Source organism: Strix uralensis, chromosome 3 (assembly GCF_047716275.1).
Source record: "Strix uralensis isolate ZFMK-TIS-50842 chromosome 3, bStrUra1, whole genome shotgun sequence".
In the NCBI taxonomy this organism is placed as follows: Eukaryota; Metazoa; Chordata; class Aves; order Strigiformes; family Strigidae; genus Strix; species Strix uralensis.
The window spans coordinates 531828-559513 of NC_133974.1; the positions used below are offsets into that span (position 1 = coordinate 531828).

At 45.4% G+C, this 27686-nt stretch overlaps 1 protein-coding gene across 12 annotated transcripts in view; it reads right to left on the reverse strand.

The window, feature by feature from the left end:
* Nucleotides 1-27686, reverse strand: part of DTNB (dystrobrevin beta) — a 218168-nt gene that overhangs the window by 49856 nt on the left and 140626 nt on the right. For 10 of the 12 annotated variants that reach the window (XM_074861191.1, XM_074861190.1, XM_074861188.1 and 7 more), the window contains 4 exons: nucleotides 18157-18242; nucleotides 15737-15850; nucleotides 11462-11558; nucleotides 5192-5212 (listed from right to left, as the gene is read on the reverse strand). In XM_074861191.1, the coding sequence (XP_074717292.1) occupies nucleotides 5192-5212; nucleotides 11462-11558; nucleotides 15737-15850; nucleotides 18157-18242 (318 nt within the window). The remainder of the gene's footprint in view (nucleotides 1-5191; nucleotides 5213-11461; nucleotides 11559-15736; nucleotides 15851-18156; nucleotides 18243-27686) is intronic. The other 2 variants (XM_074861192.1, XM_074861189.1) reach the window with 1 other exon arrangement.

Consider the following 27686-nt stretch of genomic DNA (forward strand, 5'->3'; position numbering starts at 1 on the left):
TTCCTCTGCTGCTGACTGAGCCATGCTCAATCCTCTTAGCTCTGCCCGCCGAGCTCGGCGCAGATGGCGAAGGGCAGCCGGGGAGAAACGCGCTAATGCTCCGCTAGTGTGGGGAGAGGGATTTTCTTCCTCTTCAGACAGAAACCAGGACTTCTGCAGACATCAGCTCCACACCTTGGGCTCCATGTCAGTGCATTCACCCCACCACGATAGGGAGCAGCACCACATTACGCAGGGATTTGGCTCTTACCTGATGCTCAACTTTACCACAGGAGAGTGGGATCCATCAGAGCAAACAGACTTCCAAGAAAGTATTACTGATGCAGTGGTTACAGCCTGCCAAGCCTTCCCCTCATACCCCACAAAGTCATCTGCTAGGGGCAGTGCTGCCAACTACAGAGCAGGGAAAGGTTTTCACCTCCAACACCTGATGTCAGCACAGACCCTTTCCGAAATGGCTCCTGACAGATAAACTCCACAGGTACAGAGGTCTGGTTCCCTACACGACTTTAAATCTTTAACTGGCTCTCTCAGAGGCCTTTCTAGGTTTGATATCCTCCAGCAGGCCCATAAACATGGCTCTCAGTGCGAAGGCACCAACTCAACGCTTATTCTAAAGTTCTATCTGTCTATATTAGTGAGTTGAACCATATGCAGGAGTTTCTGGCACTGGAAAAAGATAATTTACAGTACCCAAGTGTTAGAACGCTCCCTGGCAGGGTTGTGACACATTTCAGCTAGCACATTCCCCGGCAGTTCCCCGGCACGCCGCTCTCAACGCTGCGTGCAGCCACCAGGTCTTGAAGGCTAAGAAAATCTGCTAGCATGGAGGCAGGCATCTCCGTGCCAGTTGCCCTCAGTGTCAGAGAATTTTTCCGAGCGCATTTACTAGCACAGACGTAGCCTGCATGCTGCAATACTTGTCAGCTTAACCAGAGAAGGTGTTTAAGGCTGCCAGCATGGTGGGTAACCAGATTTGGCCCTTTCCTTAAATTTATCCTGAACAGGCAGTTTTGTCTTGCTCTACATGATGCTACTTGGGCTGTTCACTCCTACCCTCCAGAATGTGATCTTTCACTGATTTCAGAGAAGTTTTTCAGTTATGACTATAAACAAATGTCATTTAAGCAAGTTGGGTCATAATAGCTCCATAGCTGGCAGACAGAATCCATCAACACTGAGCTTGCTAATCGTCCACACAGACCAGCGGCACACGCTGTAGATGAACGAGGCCGTGTTGGGTGAGAAGCTGACTTGCAGTGCTGAGGCATTAGGAGGAATTCTTCATAGTTTGGTTAAAACGCATCAGTTTGTGATGGTGGGAGTCACCCAGACGCGCATCAGCGATCCACCCCGGAGAGGTGTACGGGACCTTCAGCTGATATAAAAATGGATGCAGAACTGAACAGCAGTCTCGGATATCAATGTGATGAGACTCCTTCAGCCATTGCGGGGCTCTGCAAGGTCAGGAATTCCCCTCACAGGTTTCTACATCTCTTGGGAAAGGAAGGACACAGGTACCATCCCAGCTTGTTGTCTGGGCTCAGCTTTGCCATTGCTGTTGGTTAAGGAGGTTCACCTTGTTAAAGGTATGTGCGCTGCTGCCCTTGCGCTTCTCAAGCTGACTGAATCATCCTTGTACTCTGAATCCGAACGATGGGAGGAAAGTGGGCACTCCTGAATCCCTCTCCATGGGCTTACAGAACAACCCACCCACGAATTCCATGATTTCATGAGGATTGATGGGTGGGAGGACGTCCACTTTTTCTGATTGGTAACATAACCTTGAAATTCATGAGGCCAATCTGCTCTGCTATGTCGTATGGTTCCCACCATCTTCTGAGAGGAAAAGATTTCCATTCCAGTGTTTAAACACTCCCATGTGAGCTCCTCTGCTGTGAAGCCATTTCTGTGCCTGTTTGGCATTAGAGAAGTTCTCTTGTGTTGGAGTACGAGCGCTTGACACTCTTCTGGATTTGTTGTATGAATTGTACTACATGCCAAAGACATCATACACGTGATGTACATCTTTGTGAATTCCTTTAACCTTCTGAATATTGAACAGTACAGCTCCAATGGCTGTTCAGTTGACTATAAAACAAAGAGGTTTTAATATTTAGCAGATTATTCAAGCTTCTCACCAGCTGTGACATGAAAATGGTCCTGTTGTAAATTAGGATCTACGCTGGCAAAGATCTTTATTAGCTGGGACACAACAATCTTAGCAGTAGTAGAGAATAGCATGGTGTACTATGAATACCATGTGGCTTAGTGCTCCTTTACTGGGGTAATATCTCTACACAATGTACTGTTCCTCAAGGGTGTGACCAGGGCTGGCCTCACTGATTCCAAGGGGCAATCCTGCAAAGGGACAGTACAGAAACTTTCTGAATCTCGACAGGAGATCAACTCTGAACATGGGGCACAGAAGTTATCGGACTTTCCTGTAAATATCAGGATCAGAAATGGTGCCTCTCCCCTGATACAAATTCCTTAGAGCATGCCATGATTTTCTGACCGAGACTGGCCAAGAGACACAGCAGCTTCTAGGCCTTCTGAGGACATTTTTGTGACTGGAGCTTGGTCTCTCACATGCCACTGTGCTCACCTAGTTTTTGCTGGAGAGGAAAGTCAGTTATCCCACGGTTTTCTGTAGGCACTTGGTGGTAACCTCAGCAGCCAAGTAACTTCTTACTGGCCTCCCAGGAGCAGCGATGATCTCTACTCAGTGCTGGAGAAATGGGCAGATAGGGACCTCATCAAGTTCAACACGAAGTCCTGCTCTTGGGAAAGAACAACCCTGTGCATCAAGTGCATTCTGGAAAGCAGCTTGGCAGAAAAAGATGTTGGGGTCCTGCAGAGAGGTTGAATGTGAGCCAGCAGTGTAGCCTTCCAGCAAAGAAAGTCAACAGCATCCTGGCCCGTATTGGGAAGAGCGTTGGCAGCAGGTCGAAGGAGGTGATCCTTCCCCGCAACTCAGCACTGGTGAGGCTGCATCTGGAGTGTGGGTCCAGTTCTGGACAAGCCAGTACAAGAAAGATGTGGAGCAAAACTGGAGCAAGTCCAAGGAAGAGCTGAAAAGATGAGTAAGGAACCACTGTATCGGCCATATGAGGAGAGGCTGAGGGACCTGGGACTGTTCAGCTTCGAGAAGAGGAGGCTCAGGGGGATCTTATCAATGCATACACAGCCAGACCTTTCTCTGTGGTCTTCAGTGAAAGGACCAGAGGCAATGGAATGGAGATATAGGCACAAATGGAAACACAGGAAATTCTGTTTAAAAATAAAGAAAAAGCTTTCTTATGGTGAGGGCACTGAAGGACTAGACCCAGTTGCCCAGAGAGGTTGTGGAGTCTCCATCTTTGGAGAGACTCAAACCCCAATGGGACAAGTTCCTGAGCAGCCTGTTCTAGCTGAGCCTGCTTTGAGCATGAGGGGTGGACTAGATGATCTCCAGAGCTGCCTTCCCACCTCCACTATTCTGTGATTTCTGTGACTGTGTGTTTCTCAGGCAAGGGGAGCACTGTATCCTGGGACCTCCAGCTTTTCCAGGCTGTACCTTTATAGTTAAGAGGAGAGCGTTTCAAGCTACTTCAGTCCATGCAAATGTAAGAAGGTAAAGTTTCAGTCCTTGCAGATCAGCAATGACTCTTTTGGATGGTCAAAATCTGCCTTCTTGAGTTTCAAATCCTTTTTGGCTCATTCGTCATTGATTCCAACAGAATGGGACTGGGCAGGGAAACAATGTGTTGACATTCTTTCAGCAGTCAGTTTTGATTCTCTTATCCTCCTACTAACACAGTATCCCAGGGAAAGAAGGGAGGTAAAACTGGGCATATTCTTCCTTTGATCTCATATTTACCCTTTTTCTTTATCCATAATTAAGTTGAACTTCATGCCACAAGAAAAACGAGCTAATATAACGCTGCATTTCCATGCAGATGATTATTCCTAGCCATGGTGCTGGGTAAGAGCATGATACACGATACAGCATTCCACTTGCACAGTTAGGAGTTGGAGGACAGGGATAGCGGTGTCTTGATTGTTTTCCTTCCTCCAGGAAACTCCCTGACGGTTGCTGCCACATGCTGCAATCTGGTCCCTTCACTAAGCCAAGGAATTTCTGCAAGGTGCCTTAGCAAGCCCAGGGATAAATCGGCAGCATCGACTAAAGATGAACTGGGCTCAGACAGAAGATGCACCCTTACCACCATCCTCTTTTAAACTGATGACACAACTTTAATGAAAGGCCACCCAGGAGTCACCAAAAGCCAATTTCAGCACAAGTAGCACTGAAGCGTTTTCAGCCACAGAAGTTACCCAGAAATATATATTTCCTTACGAAAACCAAGTCACCAGAATTTCCAATGCATGTATCCAAGATCCAATTCGGGTATCTGATAAACAACACGTAAAAAAACCCCAACAATGGGAAACACGGGATTAATCTTCATTAAAGCTTTGTGTATAAAGAAAACCCTATTAGAAAATGCTGAAAAATTGTTCTGCTGGAGAGAAGATATTGAACATCTGGCTATTTTCGAGAAAAGCAAAAGGGCTCCCTCTGGAGTGGATTCCGAAATTAACACCGGATTCAGATTTTAATAGGCAGGCAGAGAAAATGAAAATCAGTAACAAAGCAAATGCGTTCTTGTCTCTTGTTAGTTTACTCATCCTGTTTACAGTGAGCATTCTGGGACTCATTCAAGGAGACTATATCATGACTGAATGATATGGATCCATGCCCAGAATATTAAGTCATTAATTAGTTTTCATGCATGGACCTGTATGTGGCAGGGAGGCAAATTAAAGGATTCCTGAAGAGACAAGAAAGCTTTCTTAGCATGTCAAATACTCCAAAGAATCTCCAACAAAATAAATGATGAAGCCAGCTGAGAATCCACATTTTCAGCCCTGGATGGCCATGCACAATTCTATAAAAACCTAATGAATACAGCCACCAGTTGTGTACCCATGGCAATAAATTAATTTGAAAGGGAGAGAGGAATAACTTTAAGGACATATACAAAAACATGCTCTACTGGAAACTGATGAAGGCTGCTTTCAAATTTACAAGTGAGAAAGACCCCACATTCCCATGGTTTATTTGCATACAAGCCAATTAACAGAAAATTGTTTTCATGCAGAAAGAAAAAAGAGTTAGATCACCTACAAAGTGAAGTCAACTTACTGCCTGTTTTTGCTCTTCTTCCTATAAACGTTGGCAAAAGAAAAAGGTGAAGAGAGAAACAGGGTAGATTAATTATCATGTGAAAAGAAAACATACACACACAAAATACACAACAGACCCGATGGAAGAACAGAACATGGCAAATTGCAGAAACACCTGAAGGCGCGGAAGGAACCAGGAGGTGGTGGGAAAGCAAAGGTGTCGTTTGTTCCCTTCTCAGAGGAAGACTCTTGTCTAAAATGGCCTTGGCAAAAGCCCAGTACAGGGGCTGGATATCACAGTGAGGATCTCTTGGGTACATAGGATAGCCAAGGGGTATCTTTTTTTTTTTACACAGAACCTTTACTGGCTTCTCGTCCTACCCTGGACTCAGAAATGCCTCTTTAGCTGTCCTCAAGGCAAGAATTATCAAACCACCATCCTCCGAAGTCTGGAAATGCCACCTGGAGTGTGCAACCACTGCACGGCAGTCGGTTCCCTGGGTGCACAAATCGGCATCACGGAGACCCCAAACTGTCATAATCTGAGAGGCAGAACATCACCTTTTTGGTCAGAGCGTGCCCGTTACCACCGGGCATGCGGGGACTGCTACAGATCGGATTCAAAAGGGCAAATTAACGAGTGGCTGGCAACTGGGTCTGGAAGGGGAGGGGAGAAACTGGGAGGGAAAAGCACCACAAATGAGGAGTAAGCACCAAAATGCAGAGAAAACTATTCCTTTGTTGCAACGTTTGCCAGTACGGATCACTACTAATTCTAAAGACCAGAAACAGTGAAATATGGATGAATTCATCCTCTTTTGAAGCAGCGAGATGTACACTGCGATCCTGCTGGGCCAGAGGGCTCGCGTTCTGGCTTCAACTACACCAGTGTTCTTGGGAATGAGCAAAACATCACACAGTCGAGAGTTTCTTTCGTAACTCAAAAGTTTTCATGGATTTTGTCCTCGCATGTGTAACACCCAGTCTGAGCCCCGCGGGCCCACGTCTCGCGGGCTGGGTTGCGTGGAGGAGCATGGCCGTTGTGGTGCGGGGAGCAACACTGTGCTTTAAAGGAAAGGCTGGCAGCATGGGTTTGATGACTCCCATCCCCGCAGAAATACCAATTACAGCTTTTTCAGGGTAACAGTGTGTGTCCCCTCCAACAGCGGCTTTGCACGGACTGCCAGTGCAGAGGGCAGCAGGACCACTGCTAAGCACATCTCCCCAGAAATTCAGAATTAAAACTCGTGGAATAAAAACTCCTTCTGGCCTTGAAATCCATGAACCCATTGACCCACCTTCCCTCATTTACTCCCCAGCTGAGCAGGATTAACCAGAACCTGTCCCTGAATTTAGAGCAGGACCCCTGTGCCACAAGATGGTTTCCCAACTGTGCACTGAGGGCACTACAGAGATATCTGGGAACGCCTGCAGAGAATTCCACATTTCTGAGCAGATATTTTTGGTTTTTTGGGGTTCTTTCAGGTGTGTATTTAGACACTGACGTAGCAGATGCAGGGCATGGCTCCACTCAACCACACGGATCAACATCAGCAGCGGAGGCCAGTGCTGCCCTCCCACATGTTTCCAGTTGTTCCTCCTGCCAGCACTGGGACTTGCTGGACCAGACGGTGAGCCAGGTCAGGGGAAAGATCTTAAATGATCTTCACTCTACAGAAGAGCTGTTAGTTTGAAAAATGAGGCTTTAGCACTAACTACAGATGTGAAAAAATAATATCAAGAGGCACGGAGCTTTGCTAGAAAGGCTGAGCAGTTATTAGATAAATCATCAAATCAGCTAGTGAGGAAATTACCACTGAGGAAATGGAAAAAGTGAAATGGGATCTGTCTGCTGAATGTCCGCGTAGCTGAAAGCAAAAGCCCGGCAAGCGGGCAGACAATCGTTGCTGCGGACTACTCATCAGAGGAGTGCCAGCTAATGGCACTGGGTGATTACAGAGGCTTCAGGAAAAAAGGGAAAGCCAAGCCGATGGCCTGGGTGAGGAAAAGAAGGTTAAAAATGGCAGAAAGTCACCGATGACAGTACTGACAGGTCACCGGATGGACAGGCTGCCTCTCGCATGCAAAGGGCTTGATCCAACTAACTGGAGACTGGCTGGAGTGGCCACGAGGACATGAGGTTAGTAGCCAACGGGGAGCCCTGCGGTGGCCACCGCAGCAGCCCTGCAGGCTTGGAGGCTACAATATGACATGAAATTGTGCAACAATTCTCCGGCATGATCTGCACACGTCCATGCTGTTAAAACCCTGACTGGGGTGACCTTATCCAAACCGCCCTCTGGGAACAGCCCCAGGCAGCTGGTAACCTCTGGATGGGGGTTGGAGATGGTGTGGGAAAGCGCTGGTAGCTCTGACCCATCACCAGCGGAGCAGGTTGACACGTGCCCACCCGAGGAACGTCGGCTGGCACTAACGAGCTCACCCGGACAGACAGAGCTGGGTCTCACCGGGGCGTGGGACAACACAGAAGATACCAATGACAGCACGTAGCGAACAGCTGAATGGCCAGAACCTCTCCTTTTGGGAGAACCACCAACAAATTCCTGTAACTGAATCCTCCTAACAGGAGCGTCAACACACCTGGGCAATGGGATGTGGGAGGACGCTCGGTGCAAAACCCAACCTAAACTCTAAATTGCAACGGTGTGGGTAGGTTGCTGTGTGGGCTAATAAACATCGGAGCAGGACACGAAGCACAGGCCTTGGATTACCTCTGCGCTAGCACCCGAAAGAGCTGAGGGCCTTTCTCTGGCTCTGCGGCCAACTATCAGAGCATGGCTCACTGGGGAAAAATGGATGAGCCTCCAGAGAACCACTATGTCCTTCCAAATAGAGGCTTTCCTCTCCTTTTTTTACAGAGGGAGCTGAACTCCCAAACCGTCAGATAACCAAAGTTAGGTAAGCTGAATCCAGCGCTAAATAGTGAAATGAAGGCAGCATTAAAAATGTAAAAAATACTGCATAAGAAAATGGAAAAAAACCATAAAAGCTTAACAGCTGATGTAAATTATAAATGAAAATTTTTGAAGTGCACCAAATGATGAGGGAAGCTAAAACCTTGTGGGAAAAATTCGTGTCTGGCAGGGCTAAAACCACCAAAAAGAAGACTTTGAAATGAACACAAATATCAGAAACAAAACAAAGCTTTGAGGTGGTGTATAAATGGTAAAATTCTTAATATGGGAAGAGGAATTAGTATTTCTGCTCTGTGTTTGACTAATAGTACTTTCCCCTTGTAGTTTCTATCAGCAAACAGTGAAGTGCTTTCCACTAATAATGAGAAAAGGTGTTAAAAAGTATCTACTAGAAATAATATTTTTAGATCAGCAGGCCTGGGTAGCTTGCAGCTGAGATTCTTAAAATAATTACACGAGGAGTTATCCAGTCCAGTGAAGGTAATTTTTAACAGATCTTGGAATAGCCAGGACTGGAATGGGCTGTGCTGCACTGATATTCAAAAAGAGAGGTAAGGCAACTTAAATAAGCATAAACATCTTGCCCTGTCATTAATTAATTCAAAGTAACAGAAACGCTGATACAAGACTCAACTAATAAGTAATTTATGAAGCATTATAACTTCACGGAAGAGATCTTGCCAAATAGGTCTGATTTTGTTATTTGTATGTATTACAAGTTTGGCTTCTAAAGGAACTGCACAGATGTATTTTCATATGAGAGGGTTTACCCACGGCACTCTCATTAATCAGTTAGCTCTATATGAAATAAATAAAGCGCTTTACAGCGAGTAGGATCTGGCTAACTGACAGCTTTCAAAAAGCACTCACTGGTGCAGAAAGGCACAAAAAGGGAAATAGCGATGAAGAGTAATGAAACTCCTCCTGTAACTCTCTGCATAGTGTTGCGAAGGTTCAGAGAAGAACTCAACATACAGTTTGCTTTTTCCCAATTAAAAAAATTATATTAAAAATCTGGAGAAGGCAAAGAAATCAACCATAAAAAATACTAAAGTACAGTATTGTGAGAGGCTCAGAAAAGCTGTTTAACAGATTTAAAAAAGAAGATTGAGAAGTGTCTTCACTGAGATGAGTAAGTATCTGCGTAGGAAAAAGCCAGTGGTGCTAAAGTACTCCTTAATCTAATGGAGGGAGAACCACATGTACCAAAGCCAAGGGGTGTAAACTGAAGCTAAATACATTAAAACTGAAAACGAGGCATAAATTTTTAACTGTGCAAGCAAATTTGCATTGGCAGTGAATTTTCCATTTTTGATTTCTTCAGCTCAAGAACAGATGTCTTTCTGGAAGATGCTTTCATCAAAGAGAAGCTGCCAGGCTCCATAGACAGCTCTGAACGGGAAATGCAAAGAACTGTATTATGCAACATGTAGAACCAAATAATGGTGACAGTCACAGGCTCCTAGGTTGGAAGGGACCTCAGGAGGTCTCTTGTCCAGTTCCCTACTCGGAACAGGGTCAACTTAATCTCAGACCAGGTTGCTTAGAGCTCTGTCCAGTGGGGTCTTGCCAACCTCCCAGGATGGAGACAGCACAACCTCCCTGGGCCCCCGCTCCACTGCTTGGGCGTCCTCATGGGGAAGAAGTTCCTCCTTCTATCCAGTCCTATTTGCCCTTGTAGCTTTTAAACAACTTTGGGAACTGGGTGAGTTAATTAAAAGATAGTAGATTTATAAATGAAAAGTCTAGTAAGAGCCAGCTTCTAAACTAACCCTCCGTATGATACAGCCTAGAAGACGTCATTAAAGTTTCCGTCAAGCTCATAATTGAACTGCATGATTCAACTTAATGAATGGGTGCTAAAAGCACCAGTTAATCAAATGTGAGTCAGTTATGGGTCCCTTCCTGCTGCTGCAACCCTCTTTCCTCCCGCCTGCCTCTCCCCAGTCGCAGCACCGGCCACTCGCGCTCGTGCTCTCTCCCCTCCACAATATCCCACTGACGGGGGCTTTGAAAACAACAGAAAACCCACACGAGAGCTGGCCGTTGTGTTAAAGCAGCTATCCAAACCGAGTTTGTTATAAAGAGGCTCCTCAAATGCATGCAAGAAAAATGCTCAGACTGTGGTCACCTGAACCACAAGGAATCAAACTGTTTCTGATGCGACGACTTTTTACACTTCCCTAAAGCTGTTTTGGATGCCCATGTTCAGAGGTATCACACTTCAGCCTACAAAGGTTTAGGGTCTGAAGAAATCGAGGTGAATTTAGCAAGTTATTGTCTTCAATATTTTTAGAAGACAGACATTAACAGGCTGAACAGGGGAAAAATAGTGTGTAGAACCTCTGACTTAAAAAAAAAAATTCTCCCCAAATATTAATACCAACTGTGTGCTCATCCGCAAAGGGAAACTAAATGGAACAGGCACCTCTGAAGGGTATTTGATCACAGCCTCCTGTATAAACATTCCTATTCCAGACTGCAAGCCTCATCTGAAGAGCAACAGCACGTTAGATTTACAACCGATGTGAGTTCGTTACCACTTTCAAGTGCAAACAAGCTCTAAATTTTTCTGCAACCATCAAGATGTGCCTATAGCGAGTCTATAAACCCCCGTGCTGCTCCTGCCAGTGGCACTGCTGGGATCTCTCTCCCACTTCTTCCACTGCCTGTAATACCTTTGCTGCATCTTCTCTTGGACCAAAACCTGAGTGAGGACAATGTTTTGCCATTCACTTTACAGAGAGGCTCTTGTCCAATTTAAAGAATGGAAAGAATAAATGCAAAATAGCATTTCAGATTACAGTCATCTACTGTGAGCTCAACTCTAGCAGGGCTCTATAAAAAATAATAACGGACCCTCGTCAGAAATCCAAACAACCACATATATTATAGATCAGAGCCAATACCATCATCTCTGAGGCTAAGAACCTCCGCAGACGTCGCGGGGCTAGCGTAGCGTTACCTGCTGAAGCACAGCCCCGTGCCACTGGGGAGTCATATCCTGTACTGTGCTATTTCCAGTTTATCTTCCAGTTAAAGCTGGAAGAACTGAACTGGTACCCAGAACAGCACGCAGCTGATTACCAACTCTAACACTTCTTCAAACCTTCCAAATCTTACAGGTTCTTGATATTTTAACCAAAGCAACAGCTTATGAACCTGAAAACCCATTAACCATCTGCACCAATACACACAGCCAGTATGGAAATGACTTTTTGCAAATTCCTTCTCTTCCTCATGAAGTATTTATAACGGTATGACAGCAAAGCAGGAATCTCAGAGCAGCAATAGTGACTTCCAGACCTGGGGAGGAGAAGGACGCGCTGTGTTTCTGACAGGAGGTGCCTTACTTTGAGCAGTTTCATCAGCCCTTCAAGCTGCACCATCAGTTCTCTTCTGCTTTCTTGAAGTGCAGACATCCTCTGTTCCAATTCATCCTTTCTCTGTCTGTTCAAGTTACATGAAAGAAAGAGTCAGAAAATAAACTTTGGGTGTTTCAAAACCGCTTCAGGAAATTCACCCTTATAACCGTGTCTTTGGTTTTCATCACTCCCCCCTGCTTCCAATTTAAAAAAATAGAGCAAAGCACAGCACAATGACCATGAAACCTATACATAACAATCAGGCTTTTCACTTAAAATCCAGAAACCTGCACTCAGCACCTTGGTAGTAGGAAGCCCTTTTCAAGAGCACTGCATTTTGAGGAAAAAAGCCTGCTTTTTTCTTCCTTTTAAGAACTCTCTTAACTTCAGACCCAGGCATCCTGCAGAGCTTTCAGATAAGCAAGAATGAAATATGGGAGGAAAGACAGAGAGAAAAAAAAAAAAAAAAAGAAAAGGCTGCAGATGTTTGGAAAGGAAAAGCTATCACCTGTCTGATGGAGACTCGGCAGAGCTATTTCTGTCCACCAACGTGACGTATAATCTTTGACATATTTGCTGTACCAGAGGCCAGGTAACAAGAAAAGGAGATGATAAGTCACCTTCCCTTTCCCTGCCACCAGAAACCCACTGTATTTCTACAGATGCCTATCTGTGAGATATTTAAGGAAATACAACTGTTTCGTTTTATTTTACATTTTAAAAGTAAAGAAGTGACTAATATAAGGAGAAATTCAAAGATGAACGTCAACATGTCAGAAGTTCAGTATCTTATATGATTTAAGAAATCCTGGGCCCCACAAATCCCATTTGATAAATGATAAATAACTGTAAGAAAAAAAACAAATTAGAAAGGCTTATTTATTCATCTAGAGTTATTTTTATGGGCCTCATAATGTCTTAATGCAAAGTTAAAGGCACCACATATTATAGACTGAATTTTTAAATGTCTTGGATCATATCTGTGTTCTTATATGATATACTACAGATCAATCCTTCTGGGAATTTTAGCAACCAACTGGTTTTAGAAACACCAATTGCACAGCAGAATCTAGAGAAGAAACAGGCCATCTACTCAGACTGGACAAATCTGGTGAGTACGGCTTGTTTTCCTTATGGTGAGTGTGAAAATGGCATTACTGTGAGCATAATCCCCAACCAGAAAGCTGCTAAGACTACCTAAGAGAATGAACTTGTTTCTATACTGGCTCTGAAAAGGACTGAGGACTGTGAAGTGTTAACTACCCTGGGTGTTTCTTTCAACACCTTTTTGTATTCTGAAGAATGTGGTTATTAAATGCTGAAAGACATCACAAAAGTAAGGCAACAAAGAGAAGATTCCACATGCCTGGACACCTAGAATGTGTTAAAAACCCACCACTGACGTAGCTTTATCTGTCTATATGGTCCTTTTTCTCTCTCCATGTCAGTTTGGAGTCTGTAGCTTTTATTCTAGAGTTATTTAATATAACATTCTGGTTAACAGCTACAAATAATGCAAAACCCAACATATTAAGTAAGTACAGTTCTCCCAATGTGGTTGTTAACGAAGACTCAGCATCAATGTGTATGTCTGAATTGGGTTGATGTTCTTCAATTTCCTTTCCAGTGACCTCCTGTGAAGAGGGGAGGTACGGTTTCTCAGCGACAAAGGGCGTTCAATGTTATTTTTTTAAAAAAAAAGATAGGGCAGGCTGTAGGGACAATCAGGGAGATGCAGCTTGAGGCGCACGCCCGGAGCGAAGGGGTCCTCGGTGTATGAAGGAGCATCCCCTGGGCTGGGATCCGCAAGGACACGAGCCGGCCGGGCTTCTTCCAAGGTGACATCTGCCAGCGGCGTGGCGGAGCTGACTCGTCTCTACGGGCTCCGCTGGCTGCAGGTTTTTAAACCTGGGACACGTTGATTTTCCATGGATTATCCTTCTCATGCTTTCCCAGCCTAAAATTCTACGCAGCAGCCGAGCTCATCTGGCAACCTGTGCTTACGTAGGACCCAAGGCAAGGGCATCGCCTGCTGCTCACCGGCCTGGGGAACGTCTCCTCCTTAGCGGTGACTTTGTGAAGTACTTTTCGCATCACAGATTACCTGCTAATTGTGAACTTCCAGGGTGATGCTATGCAAAGCAAGAAAATTAATGTCTGCTTTGGATTTGTTAATGAGAGTGATGTTTGGGGGTAAGGAAGCTTCCACGAGGTCTATCTATAGCACCAGCGAGACTCTGATGAGCTACGGCAGCCGGCGCAGCCCAGCTCGTGTAGAGAAGAGACGCAGAGGACTTGGAGAGAACCCGAGAGCAAGCTAAAGGCATAGCTGGAGATTTGGCAAAGCTGCTTCATGGGGGAACTGAAGGGATTCAAGCTATTCAGGCAAGATGAGGTTAAGAGGGGAGGGAATCAAAATCTCTAAATACTCACACACAAAGAGGAATTTCAAAAAGCACATTTTTAGCCCAGTAGACAAAAGCAGGGGGAAAGACAAGCTTTGGAAAATGGCGTTAGGCTTATGAAGATGAGAAATAACATGCACCCTTTTATCCACCGAGTGCAGGCAAGGCACAGAAATTCACTGACAATCACATTAACGGGAGTGGGGGACGTGGCAGTTCCATCTCTACAGGGAAAGCTTGAACGTCTGCCTCACACGGATGCTGTAGCCCAACCAAACAGGGTTCTGCAGGAGACATTTCCCAGCCTGTGTCACGTGGAAGGCCAGGCTGGACAACCATGAGATGACTTGAGAGGCTTTACATGCTTAAGTCAACCTTTTTTTAATTTCGTAACTCTTCTATATACCAGTGGTGTTTATGTATTTGAAGGCCAAAACCGGCTACAATGATCACACAGAATCCCAGAATGATCCAGGTTGGAAAAGCCCTTGAAGCTCCTCCAGTCCAACCATGAACCTCACCCTGACCGTTCCCAACTCCACCAGATCCCTCAGCTCTAAGCGCTGAATATCATTCAGCTTTTTTTTCTTTAGCAAAATACAGGCTGTGCAATTCCTCCCAGTTAGCGCTGTTTTGTTCCAGATAACCTTTATATTCAGAAAAACATCTTCAGGAAAGACATCTAGGGTCTGAAAACTCTATCACTGCTCTTGAGATTGTTGCCTCACGTTAAAAAGCGTGTGCTCTATTTGTGGTCTGACTGGTTTCCAGTTTAAGCTCTTGGTTCTTATATCTTTGCTGGGTCAAACAGCACATCAAGTTGCCCCACAATCTCTTTTTTTTCTCCACCTCTTGCACAACATTTGTGGATATCTTCTGCATCCTCTCCAGTTTTTTAAACATTATATACATAGTTATGTAAAGCATAAAGCTAGAAAATCTATGAGCTATTCTCATTAGCTAATAGAATGAAAAATAGCAGTGAGATATCAAAATGTACTATAATGGAGCAAATTCTGTATGAAAAAGCAATGAAAGAATTGGAAAGCCTTTGATTTTGCAATATGGGGCTGGATTCTACCTTGCAGAGGCTGCCTGCGGTTGCAGTAGCTCCATCCCAAGGGCACTGCACCTTCTGGAAAACATTGAAACATTCCTGGGAAGCACGGCTGCTGTGCCATTTCCTAAGCGGGCAGGAAAAGTTTACCCCAATGAATGAAATACAATGCAGTTTGCAAAGAGCTGCTGCTGCCAAGGGTTTAAATTTTAGAGCTTTAGATTACAGATGGCGTTTTTGAAGGTTGAACTCTGAATTAACTAGTAATGGAAGATGAAATAAAACACAGCCAGAGAATGCCCTTGTGATTACACAAACTATGAAACACTTTATTCTATAAATACTGACGACTTTCCCCTGTCACTTCAAAATGCAAACTCAATCCAAAAGGCTTTGAAGACTGTTCTCCACCTCTGGAATTATGTCCGACTATCCGCAGGTATGAACTGTGGGAGTTTCACTGACACTTATCTGCAACTCCGCTCTTTTGGACAATAAATAATAAGCAGTTAATGACATTTCTGCTAGTTTTTCCTATCGGTTTCTTCTTCACAGTTTTCTGAATTATACAAATAGAATTCATTTTAACAGACGTTTTTATTTACTTCTAAATCCACTTTAAAAAAAAAGGCAAGTTGCAATATGCTGTCCGGCTTCAGAACTGAGCAGTTTAAAAGAACACTTGAAGGCCACTGATGATATTCTGGTATTTCCCCCTCCCCAGTAACAGCCACAGAACAGACCCCACGGGCGGACTGGCCCAGGTACCAACCGCACACGAGCTTTAGAGAGTTCGTTTACCGTAGAAGCCTGAGTTCAGCCAATAAAGTTGGGTTCTGCTGGGCTTTCTCCGGGGTGGGTTGAGAGGCTTGTTCATGTTCCAGCCTGAGACGCTGAATTTCTTGGAGTATCTCTCTACAGAAATGACAGAGGGAAGATTAAAGAGGAAAGAGGTCAGCCTCTGCACTGCTTTTAAATGCTGTTATAGCCCTTCAAGCACTCTTTCTGGCTGTCCCCAGCCTAAGTACAGCAATTTTCTTCATGTGTGCCTGGCACAGATTCAAAACCAAGACAGGTAAGTTAGCGCGGTCCTACGAATTGCTGCAACACAGACAGAAAATATATTACTTAATAAGAAGTGTGAAATCACTTCTGTGCCATACGCTGGCAACGCCTCTCCAAAACCTTGGGTGCAGAATGGGCTCAGAGACTGTTCTAAGAGGAAGAAAGTTCCACTTCCAGCATGATCTACACGCTGCAGGGAGGGCTCCGAAGCAGCACCGCCGGCATCGCAGCCGTGCCAGCACCGCTTCGCTTCCCACTCACCTTTCCAAGGGCTCCTGGCAGGAGGAACAAGGAAAGCTCCTGGTAACAGAGACAAAGGCGAGGCCTCACGAAGGGAAGGCGATCAGCCAGCAGCACAATTAAGGCTGCTGCGTTCTGCCTAGCTGGAGGTGAGGGAACGCAGCACTGACGGCCAAGGACCCACTTATTGAAATGGAAATGAAATCTTTCTCAGAGTGCAGATTATAATCTCTAATTCTTCCCCCCTGCTTTTTTAAAACTGCTGAGCAGCTCTCCTTGCAAGGCTTCATACCAGCACTGATCGAGATCTCCCTTATCTCCGATCTCGATGAATAATTTCAAATACCTGCAAGGTCTCTTGGTAGCGCACTGAAGCTCTGATGGTGCAAGGATCGAGCTGCTCCTGTGCTCTCCAGGAACTGGTTCTCCTCCAAACTAACTTTAAGAAGTATTTTTCCCTGGTATGCTGCGGGTGCCGTGGCAAGGGGCTGTGCAAGCGGCTCACACACGCCAGTGAGGTGCTGCTGGAGTTCAGGGAGACCCGAGCGTGGCTACGAGGGGAGCACGTCACCGGGCACACGGAGAGGCTCCGTGGGTAACCCAGGGGCTGCTGGCGCCGTACAGCACACGGGGCTTGCAACTGCTCAATGGTTTGCTCTTTAGAGCAGCACCCTCTTTGTTTCTCTTAGTCAGAGAAACATAAACTCAAAATACAGGTGCTGAAGAAGCAGGTGAAGGCAAATATGATATATTATGATAAAAACAGAGCGATCTCTTCTTAACAGTCCTTCTGGAGCAAGAAGAATCATCGAATCACAGAACAGTTTGGGTGGGAAGGGACATTAAAGGCCCTGGGCAGGGCCACCTTCCACTAGCCCAGGTTGCCCAAAGCCCCGTCCAACCTGTCCTTGAACCCTTCCAGGGAGGGGGCAGCCACAGCTTCTCTGGGCAACCTGTGCCAGGGCCTCACCCCCCTCACAGGGAACAATTTCTTCCTTAGATCTAACCTAAATCTCCCCTCTTTCAGTTTAAAACTGTTCCCCCTCATCCTGTCCCTCCCCCCTTTCCTGTAGCCCCTTTCAGTCCTGGGAGGCCGCTCTAAGGTCTCCCCGGAGCCTTCTCTTCTCCAGCTGAACCCCCCAACTCTCTCAGCCTGTCCTCACAGGGGGGTGCTCCAGCCCCCCGAGCATCTTCGTGGCCTCCTCTGGCCCCGCTCGAGCAGGTCCGTGTCCTTCTGCTGTTGGTGCCCCCAGAGCTGGACCCAGCACTGCAGGGGGGTCTCACCAGAGCGGAGCAGAGGGGGAGAATCCCCCCCTCGCCCTGCTGCCCACACTGCTCTGGGTGTAGCCCAGCACACGGGTGGCTTTCTGGGCTGCCAGCGCACGTTGCTGGGTCATGTCCAGAAGAAGAAAACCATCTCCTACAGCCCATCTCCTATTTCTTTCGGGCCTCCCAGTTTCTTCAGACTTTTTTGGTCTTCCAGCAAAAGGAAAAAGAACACTCATTCCTCTCCAGCTGGATTTACCCACCCCGGCCTTCCAACCTGCTCGCTCCCCTGCATCGCAGCTGATTTATTCTCCTGCTGCCCCTGAGCAGCTCACCCTGCTGTGAGAACTCTGTGCCTTTGCAGACAGCAATGCGAGAGAGCAATGCTGCTCCTGACGCTCAGAGCCAGTTAAGATGATTTTAAGAAGATCAGTGAAGAAGATCAACCTGCTCCCAGGGGAACAAGGGCACTGCAGCTGCATCCGCACTGAGCTAATTGGTTAATGAGGCAGCTACACCTTTCAACAAAAGATCTAGGAAAACAATCTGGTTAATATAATACAGAAGGTTAAAAACAACAAAGCACAAGGACTGAAGGCTCTTCTCAAATGTTGTTCCTGAAACAATACTGATCAAAGCTTGATTTTTACCTGTTTTTGTTTTCCAGCTCTGCTATCAGCTGTCTCTGTTGTTTATTGGCATCAAAGCTGAAACCCAGGTCTGTTGGTGGGCGAGGCTGGTGGAAGAGGAACAGAGAAAAATTAGCAAAATATTCATTACCTGTTACCACATACAACACAGCTTGGATCCAGCCCCGTGTTTCCTGAAAGCCGTGGTAGGGTAGTTACAGCCCAGGCTGCAGAACTGTGAAAATAGCTGTGCTGAGGAGGACTACGGGGGCGCATCGGGATGGGGTTTTGTGGCTGACTCGGTCTGATCTCAGGGTGAGCAGCTGCTGAAAGGGTGACCTGGCTCATCGTCCTCACTACCTGTCTGAAGAATTTTATTTGCCATTTTTTTAAAAGACCTTCAGGAAAAAATACACCATACCTATCTGTTCCTAAAGCACTGGCAGGCTGCCCTGGGAAAAGATGCAGTTATACCTTTTATCACACAGTCTTCCAGTGAACCATTGACCTTCCTATGTCAGCTAGTGAGGAAAAGTCAGAATAACTTCGAGTGCTGGTTACCTACACCTCTGCCAAACGTCACAACACACTGCTGACACTCATGTTCTCCATTTCCTGGTTATAATGCTCTGGCACTGTACAGTTTCATTAATGCTTAGAAACAGTTTGACAGAAACATCTCTACAGCAAGGTCTTCAAACAGGTTCTGCAGAAAACTGATACCAATTTCTCGTGCTTTCTGTAGGTCCCAATTCTCCCCGTTTTCCAATTTATCACCTCGGCAGTGACGCTGGGGTTAAATTAAGTCTTTTGGTGCCTTTGGCTGTGGTAATTTGATGTTAAATAAATGTGAATCAGGACCCCCTGTCTCATGCTGTGTTATGTGGGACCTCCAGACAGTCTGTCTGCACAGTAGAAGCTTGATGTAGCTTGGTGGAGCTGCTGAACTCCACTCCCTGCTGCTTGGGACGCTGAAGGCCAGAAAACACTGTCCATGGAAACAAGCAAGATCATCCACAGACATTACATTTACGCATGGTCACTGCCTCTGAAAAATCTAATTCTTCTCCAAAGCATCATGTGAAGGGACGTTGCTGAATAAATGCATTTTCCAGGCGAGTCCTGACCTTTGTGACCCTTGTGTTTGGCCCTGCTCACTGGCAGCCATCACCACTGCTGAGGAAAGCTCTGGGCAATTAAACAACAATCTGTAGTTTGTGGGAGAACCTGCTGGCAGCTGGGCTGGATGGTGGAGAAGCCACTTACATGGACCAAGAAGAGAGAGAGAAAATACTACAGGGTCTTGTACTGGTTGAGTGCATTTTTCCAGTGGAATCCCAAGATGCTGCTTAGGAGATCTGGTACAACTCAGAACTATCCTTCTTGCCATCAGACACGAGAAGTTGTCTGCTTGGAGCTGGGGAGACATCTTTTATCATGGACACGTCTCCCTGGCTAAGAAATGCCTGAGGATGGTATGTAGGGTCTGCTTCTAACACCAGGTCATTACAGAACCACAGAATGGTTGAGGTTGGAAGGGACCTCTGGAGGTCATCTGCTCAAGCAGGGCCACCCAGGGCCGGTTGCCCAGGACTGTGTCCAGACGGCTTCCGAGTATCTCCAAGGATGGAGACTCCACAACTTCTCTGAGCAACCTGGGCCAGTGCTCGGGTACCTTCACACAGGGAAGTGTTTCCTGATGTTCAAAGGGACCCTCCCAGGGCCCAGTTGGTGCCTGTGGCCTCTGGTCCCGTCCCTGGGCACCACTGGCAGAGCTGGGCTTCCTCTTCATTCCCTTCCTCTGGGTATTTACAGACATGGATTCATCTCTGAACCTTCCCTGCTCTAGGCTGAGCAGTCCCAGCTCCCTCAGCCTCTCCCCACAGCAGAGATGCTCCAGTGCCCAAATTAGATTTCCTTATTCTGGCTGTCTTTGGGTCCCGTGCAGAGAGGGGGTGTTCATATTGGCAGCGCAGATGATGAAGGCCATGGTACCTCTGCCCCTCACCGTGCACTTGAGAAATGGGGTGTCTTCTGTGCAACCTTTTTGGTTTCATCTGATCTCAAGGTTGCACAGATTTTTACCACAACGTTTTCAGAAGGACCTCAGATGGGGATCCTGGTTTGAGAAGACACTTTCACAATCATTTTCGGAAACTATCTGGGTAGAAAAACCGAAGTTGGAGGGATGAGCTTGGTATCCACCAGTGCTCCTGGACACAGGGGAAGGGAGTGACAGATCCGGGATGAAGAGGACAGACACCGCTGGGCTTTCAGTTCTGTTTTGCTGTGGATATCTAGAGCCAACCCTGACTGGAGTCAGGCTTGAAGTGCGGACAGCACTGCTCTTCTTTGGGCAAAACCCACACGGTGAGTGGGTTGGCATGTGGCAAACGAGCCTTGCTTGAATGATGTGCCTACAAGTGTGTCTTCTGTGTCCTCCTGGGTGATCTGATGGCCACTTTAGGAGTCTCCTAATGATGTACAAGTTGCCCATGTAAAAACTGCTTGGTAAGGAACATCCCAGGCAAGAAGAAACAAAACAGCTTGGCAGTTAAAATGATCAGTGTGAAAAATAAAAATAAATCAACCCAGAAACTGAAGTACCGAAGTTCACTGCACCAGGGTCAGAAAAAACCCCTCTTCCCCCAGGCAGTGGGAGGAGCTGCTGGTGCAGGGTGGGCTCTGCTCTCACCCCGAGGAACAGGGCTGGTGTCGGGGAAGAGCTGGGATGGACCTGCCGATACAGCTGGGCAAAACCCCAGCTCTCAGCTCTCATCCATCATCTCTCATCTCATCTCATCTCATCTCATCTCATCTCATCTCATCTCATCTCATCTCATCTCATCTCATCTCATCTCATCTCATCTCATCTCATCTCATCTCATCCCATCTCGATGTTTGGGGTAGGTGTCCAGTGCAGGAAGCAGCAATCTTGGGGTGACCTGAACAATCTCGGTGTAGATAGCACTGATGGGACCAACTGGTCCCCCAAACCAGCGTGTCACAAAGCCATGGTCTGTCCCTGCATCCTGGTGCCATCAGCTAAGAGGATGAGTGGGGGTGACATGTTTCACCTGCAGCCTCAGGAGCTTCCTGAGGCTCTGGGGCTCCATCCAAAGCACATGAACCTTTGTTCTGCTGCAAAGAGTCTATAAAAACACAATCTTGTCCTTAACCCCTTTCTTCAGAAATCCTGTTCAAAGCCTGAAATCACCCTCATGACCTAAAGTTCTCCAGTCCTCAGGAACAAAGACAACACTGCAGGGAACTTAGAGGAGACACATCCCTTATGCTGCTCACTTTCAAACGTCACTAGTCAAGAGGTCTTCTGGAAATGGTTTAGTGGCTATTTTGTATGATAATTTAATGTTCTATTGCTTCCAAGAGTCCATTTAATTTTTTAACAGCTCAGAACCACAGAGTCGTTGTGGTTGGAAAGGACCTTTTGAGATGGTCTAATCCAAAACCCCTTCTCAAAGCAACATCAGCTACAGCAGGTTGCTCAGGACACTGTCCAGCTGGGTTCTGAACACCTCCAAGGACAAGGACTCCACAACCTGCTGGACTGACCTGTTCCAGTGTTTGAGCACTTGCACCATAAGAAAGTTTTTTCTTCTGTTGAAATGGAAGTGAGCTGGTACCCATTGCCTCTTCTCCTTTCACAGGGCACCACTGAAGAGAGTCTCGCTCCATCATTTTACTTGCCACAATCATATATTAATACACAAAAACAACCCCCCCAAGCCCTCTCAAGGCTAAACAAGCTCAGAAAAAAAATTCAGGCTGCTGATTCTCCACCAACATCTAAACCTTCCAGCTTCTTAAACTTAAAAGGTACCTGATGCTCACCCTGAAGGTTTGCAAAGGGGATGCCTACGCTGGTGGAATAAAAAGCACCAGGCAGAAGCACCAGTGTTTGATCACCCATATTGTTAGATATTTAGTATGGCCCCTGGCTTATTTTTAGCCCAGACTAACTAGCTCTCTCAAGCAATTCTCAGCATGGTGTGGGATTTACATGAAGCTGAGAACTCTCTGCAGCAGGTGGTTTGTATGCAGCCACCTTGTTCTGGAGGGCGAGAGCGCTCAATATTATAGATGTGGGCACTAGAAGTTTTTAAGGACTGCTATCCAGAAAGTCTAAGTGTTTACTGTACACTCAGCTATCAAGAAATAGCACTTATCTCTCACCAAATCTCTACTACAACGTGGACTCAGGAGGGGAGAGGTGTCTAAACTCTTGCATGTTCAGAAGTGTATCAAAGAGCCACCCGAGACAGTGATGAGCCTGCTGAAAATACAGCAGAGGTATGTGTCTACTGCACTTGGCCAGAAAATACCCGACACCAGTTCTAGCTATATCTAACCTGGAACGGGTAACAAGACACAGTGCCCGTGCCACATTCCCCAGCAAAGAGGCATCCTGGAGGCAGCGGGCTCCATCTCAGCCACAGGCAGCACGGCAAGATGTGGCGGTGGCCAGGAGGCAGCCCTGGGATTCTGGTTTGTGCTCACTGGGTTAGGTTTTATTAAAAAAACCCCCCAACAGTGGTCTAATGTTAAAAAATATTAACTGCCCAGGACATGGAATTTACAGCCTTGGGGTAAAAACTCACAATTAGAAAAGAGAAAACAGACCAAAGACAACGTAGACTGATGTTTCAAGTAGCCAGGGCATGAGGAAATTCATCAGAGTTCTTAAATAAACCTGAAGCAATCTCAGAGCTTTTGTGTTCGTCTCTGAAAGCACTAAGTTTATAAGGTGACACTCCATAAAGCTTAGAAACAATGTAAGAAGGAACTAACAACTATAGATCAGTCAGCTTAACCTGAGTTCTTGGGGAAAAAACACAAAATAAATCCACTTGTCAATATCACAGAATCCCAGAATCATCTTGGTTGGAAAAGCCCTTGAAGCTCCTCCAGCCCCACCATGAACCTCACCCTGACCATTCCCAACTCCACCAGATCCCTCAGCGCTGGGTCAACCCGACTCTTCAACCCCTCCAGGGATGGGGACTCCCCCCCTGCCCTGGGCAGCCCATTCCAACGCCCAACAACCCCTTCTGCAAAGAAATCCTTCCTAAGAGCCAGTCTGACCCTGCCCTGGCGCAGCTTGAGGCCATTCCCTCTTGTCCTGCCGCTGGTTCCTTGGCTCAAGAGACTCATCCCCCCTCTCTGCACCCTCCTGTCAGGGAGTTGTAGAGGGCCATGAGGTCTCCCCTCAGCTTCCTCTTCTCCAGACTAAAAGATAGGCTAAGTAGTAGTCTACATGGAGTGTCTAAGAACAAAGCATGTCAAAACAAACTACTTTCCTTCCATAGGAAAAAATCAAATCCTGTGTATAGGAGAGAAACAATTAACACAATACACTTCCACCTCAGCAATGCTTTTGACATCTTCTTGTGAGGTTTTACAGCTTTTCTCTTGGATATAGCACCATTCAATATTTTCATTAATATAATGGATGATGGAATAAACTATTTACTTCTTACATCTGCAGACTGTGGCGAACTCCTCTTGTTTTATAGGACAAGATAAAATATAAAATATACTCAAATACAAAATTATTTGAGAAACTGGAGAAACGGTTTGAAAAACCAGGTCGCATTCTATTAAGACAAGTGCAAACTCTCATATTTACTTTTGACACGTCAAGTACATACACACCCAATGGACGAGGCAGCAGTTCTGCAAAAATGAGTTTGAAAATGAGTTTTAGTTCACAACCCGAAGACGAGTCATGGTGCTGCAGGGTCTGGGGAGGGGTTGTTGGAAGCGGGGTATTGCTGAGTGCTACAGGGCGTGACTTATCCCTGGTCTCTGACTCAGGTGAACTACGGCTTCCAGCCTGAGCATGAGAATTTAAAAAAAGCTACAGGTCAACTGGAGAAAGAGGGTGAAGAAGAAGAATGGTCAGAGGTCTGTAAATCACAACAATGAGGAAAGACTGAAAGAATGAAGAGAATAAAGGAATGAGAGGAGACAACAGAAGAAACTTCAAATATACAACATCTGAGCGTTGCTTCCTGCCGTATGGTAAATAGGAAGGTCTCAGAACATTTCACCCCTCCATCGTCATCATCATCATCACCATACCTTTTAAAAACAGTAATCTTTCCTCTAAAATACCCTCAGACTGTCTGGTAACTCATATTTCTATCAAATCTAAAGATATTAGAGATCTTTGCTATTTTCAGGCTTGTGAACTAGATACACAGTTATTTGAATCAACAACTTCCCATCTCTTCTGTTCTGACTGAAGGAGTTTTTTCCTTTATCCTTTAAAGACCGAAAAATCTGACACCCGGACACCTTTCTGCTCCCACCACTTCTCAAGCTCTTTGATTAGGTTTTCTCTATCACTCTTCCTTTTTTCTTTTATCATTCTTGTTACTGGTCTTCACATTGCTTCATAAACCTCTAGAGACTCATAGAAACTAATGAAGTGACTGACCACCATATTCTCAGTAACAAAGAAGTAGGATTAACCAAGAACTCAATTTTTTTTTCTTTTTCAGTTCTTTTGTTGATGGGAAGAAGTCTTTTTGTTTACATTGCATTTTGGGGCGGCTTTTCTAGTAGCTCAAGTATTGCATTTATCTAAAACTAAACTTTTTTTCTCCAAGTACAAGAGCCTGGTAGTCCTTCACAGCACAATTGTGCAGCATTTGTACAAAATCTGACATTCTGCCCACAAAACCACACCTGAGTTCCAAGCATCCAGCATGCCGGGCACCTGCATTCACTTCTTCTCACAAATGGGAAGTCATTCAAGTAACTGAAAATTTCTTATCAGTTACTTTGCTCACAGGATCAGTAGCCTTAATCTTTCCTTGATTGATCATTGATCAATAATCCCCCAAGCTCCTTTACAATTTAGCCGTGAGATACAACTATTTTCTCTGTGACAGCCACGTATCTTGCTGCAGCCTGTATAAAAATACAGCATCCTAATGAAAGAGTTTACAATGGACACCTGGATTTGAAAAAGTTTGTGGCTACCTTTCTCAAGCCTAGATGATTGCGGGCTGTTTTACAGGGTTTTAATGAACCCTGGTTCATCCTCTGCAGTGATCTCAGGACGCCCTCACTCTTCTGAAAACATCAGATTTCACAGGTGAGAGGAATTATGACACAGGGTAAAAGGATTCTGAAGAATGACCGAGAAGCTGGTGGACATGGTGTGGGACCTGTTATTGATCTAAGGGTTTCAAATTAAATTCATATGGGTATCGCATAACCTCTTGTGGATGTATTTCAAATGCATCTTCTAAATACGATAAATAATATAAATTATAAAGTATGAGGTATCATTCAAATGTGCAAATACCATTCTGGGCTTCAGGTTGGAGCTTGGTAGGACAGCCCATATTTCTTCAGTGAACAAGCTCCTCTGGAACACACGGAAGGAAACTTAACTGTAGTCGCTGCTCTCATTTCTGCCCAGCATTTTATTAACACCAAATTCCTACTGTCATCACCTTTGGATGAGTTTTGGGTGTATGGTACAGGATTGCAACGGCAAATGATTTTCTTCTCATAAATCCAGGGAGACAGAATTCATTAGAGCATTTGCATGCTACTATTTACTGTGATGAGAGGTACCTGTCCTCTCTGTGAGTTATGGGTGGTTCTTAAAACCTCTGCACTTAAAAGAAAAAAAACCAACCCAAAACATTCATTTACTAGTCAGCACTCTTATGTTTGCACTCCATCTTACTGGACAGGTATGAACGATTTGTGTCTTCCAAGATTTATTACTGTAATTCCTTTCTTCACAAAGTCTGGCAGGTTCAGCTCCTACCTGCTCAGCAGCACTGAACACCAGGGACACAGCCCCTTCCTACTCAACTCTTGCAAAGGTTTTCTACCACAAACAGAGAGCAAAGACCTGGTGGGAGTCAACAGCTTAAGATGTAAGGCCTTCAAAATTACTACAACCCCTCCCCAAATCCCATTTTTGCACGTGCATGAGAAAATGAACAGAGTTTATATTATTTTGCCCTCTGTAACCTTTCTCCTCAGTAAGGAATAAATATCTCAGGAAGAGAATAGTCCTGTTAAGGCATAGAGGCAATGTGGAGATCTTGTCTTGGCCCTATTGAATCCAGCTCCCCCTTTTCTAACAAGAACGTAGGATGACCAAACCCCAAAATGTTAGAGAAACCTGCAGAAACAACCTATAGAGTTTATCCAGCGTAAAAGGAATTGGAAGCATGGTGGAGTTTGAGAAGAAAAAAGACTTTTTGACAGTGAATTGTGACACAGGTCTCTCATCTTATACCAAACAGCAGCAAGACCAAAACTGAAGCTTTTTGAGCTAAGGACTAACGTTTCAAAAGTTAAAATGTTAAAAAAAGTTTAAAAGCTAAGCAAACTCTCCAACACAGCTGAAGGTATGACTACCGTTGCCTTCTGCTTTCCTGATGCTCAGCAGCAATGCTGAAGCCTCGACAGTTCTGAGATCATCCAAATGGCAAGCCCCATTTTCTCTCAGCAAGAAAATTCATAAGACGACGACCATAAAATCTACTTATAATCCTTAATATCACATAGGAACAGTAAAAACTTCTAGCACTGTAATTTACTTTTCCTATGAATAGGCCATTAAACTTGAGAGAGAGTCATGTTGGAACTTCAAGTCATTGAGTCATAGAATATCTCAAGTTGAAGGGACCTGTAAGGATCATCGAGTCCAACTCCCTGTCAGACTGGTATTTGTAGTAAGAAGCACCCAGAGCTCACCTACAGCATACCTTTTTTGGGTGATAAAAGAGGATTTAATGAGAGTGTTTAATCAAGCCCCCAAAAGCCAGTTTGGCAAGCTGCTGCACTCCTCCATCACCCTGATTTGGAAGAAACTGTCAAAGAACAGTAAAAAGAACAGTAAAGCTTGTGTCTCATGGGCATCAGATTCCATGTTCCTTGGTGCAAGGACCTCACGGTGACATGGAAAGCCTGAACCAGTACTTCACCTGCCCATCCCAGTGTTCTTTATGATCCACAGACAAAGAAGAAACAAATAACAAAAATAGTTCATATAACTGGTGTATCCAGGAGAAGAAGAAATGACCCAAGAACCAAGCTGCAGATTTATCCTGCAAAGATGTACAACAGGAAATCTGGTTTACTTGTTCTTTATTTAAAAAGTATTTAAATAACGCCTAAAGCCTAAAAGAAAAGTTACATGAAAGGAATATTACAAATATTATTTAGGTTGTAGGTAGCTTTAACGAGATGAGATGATGATAGGCTTTTAGCAGTGCTTAATGTTGAGGGAAGAAGAGCAACCACACACTGCTTTCAAAAAAGAGCAACGTGGGCAAGAACCTAATTATCGTAACTCATCCACATAACTCAACCTAATTATCCACTCATCCATAATTGAGTATTATCTCGTATTTATTAGGTGCTCGTGCTTTTCCTAGCAGCAAGGCTGCACAGGTCAGCAGAGTCCTGCCAGGAGGGCAGGGTCCCCGTGGAGCTCTGCTCCGGCCGAGGGTCACAGTGGGTCACTCTCAACCATCAGGAGTCATCGGGAAGCA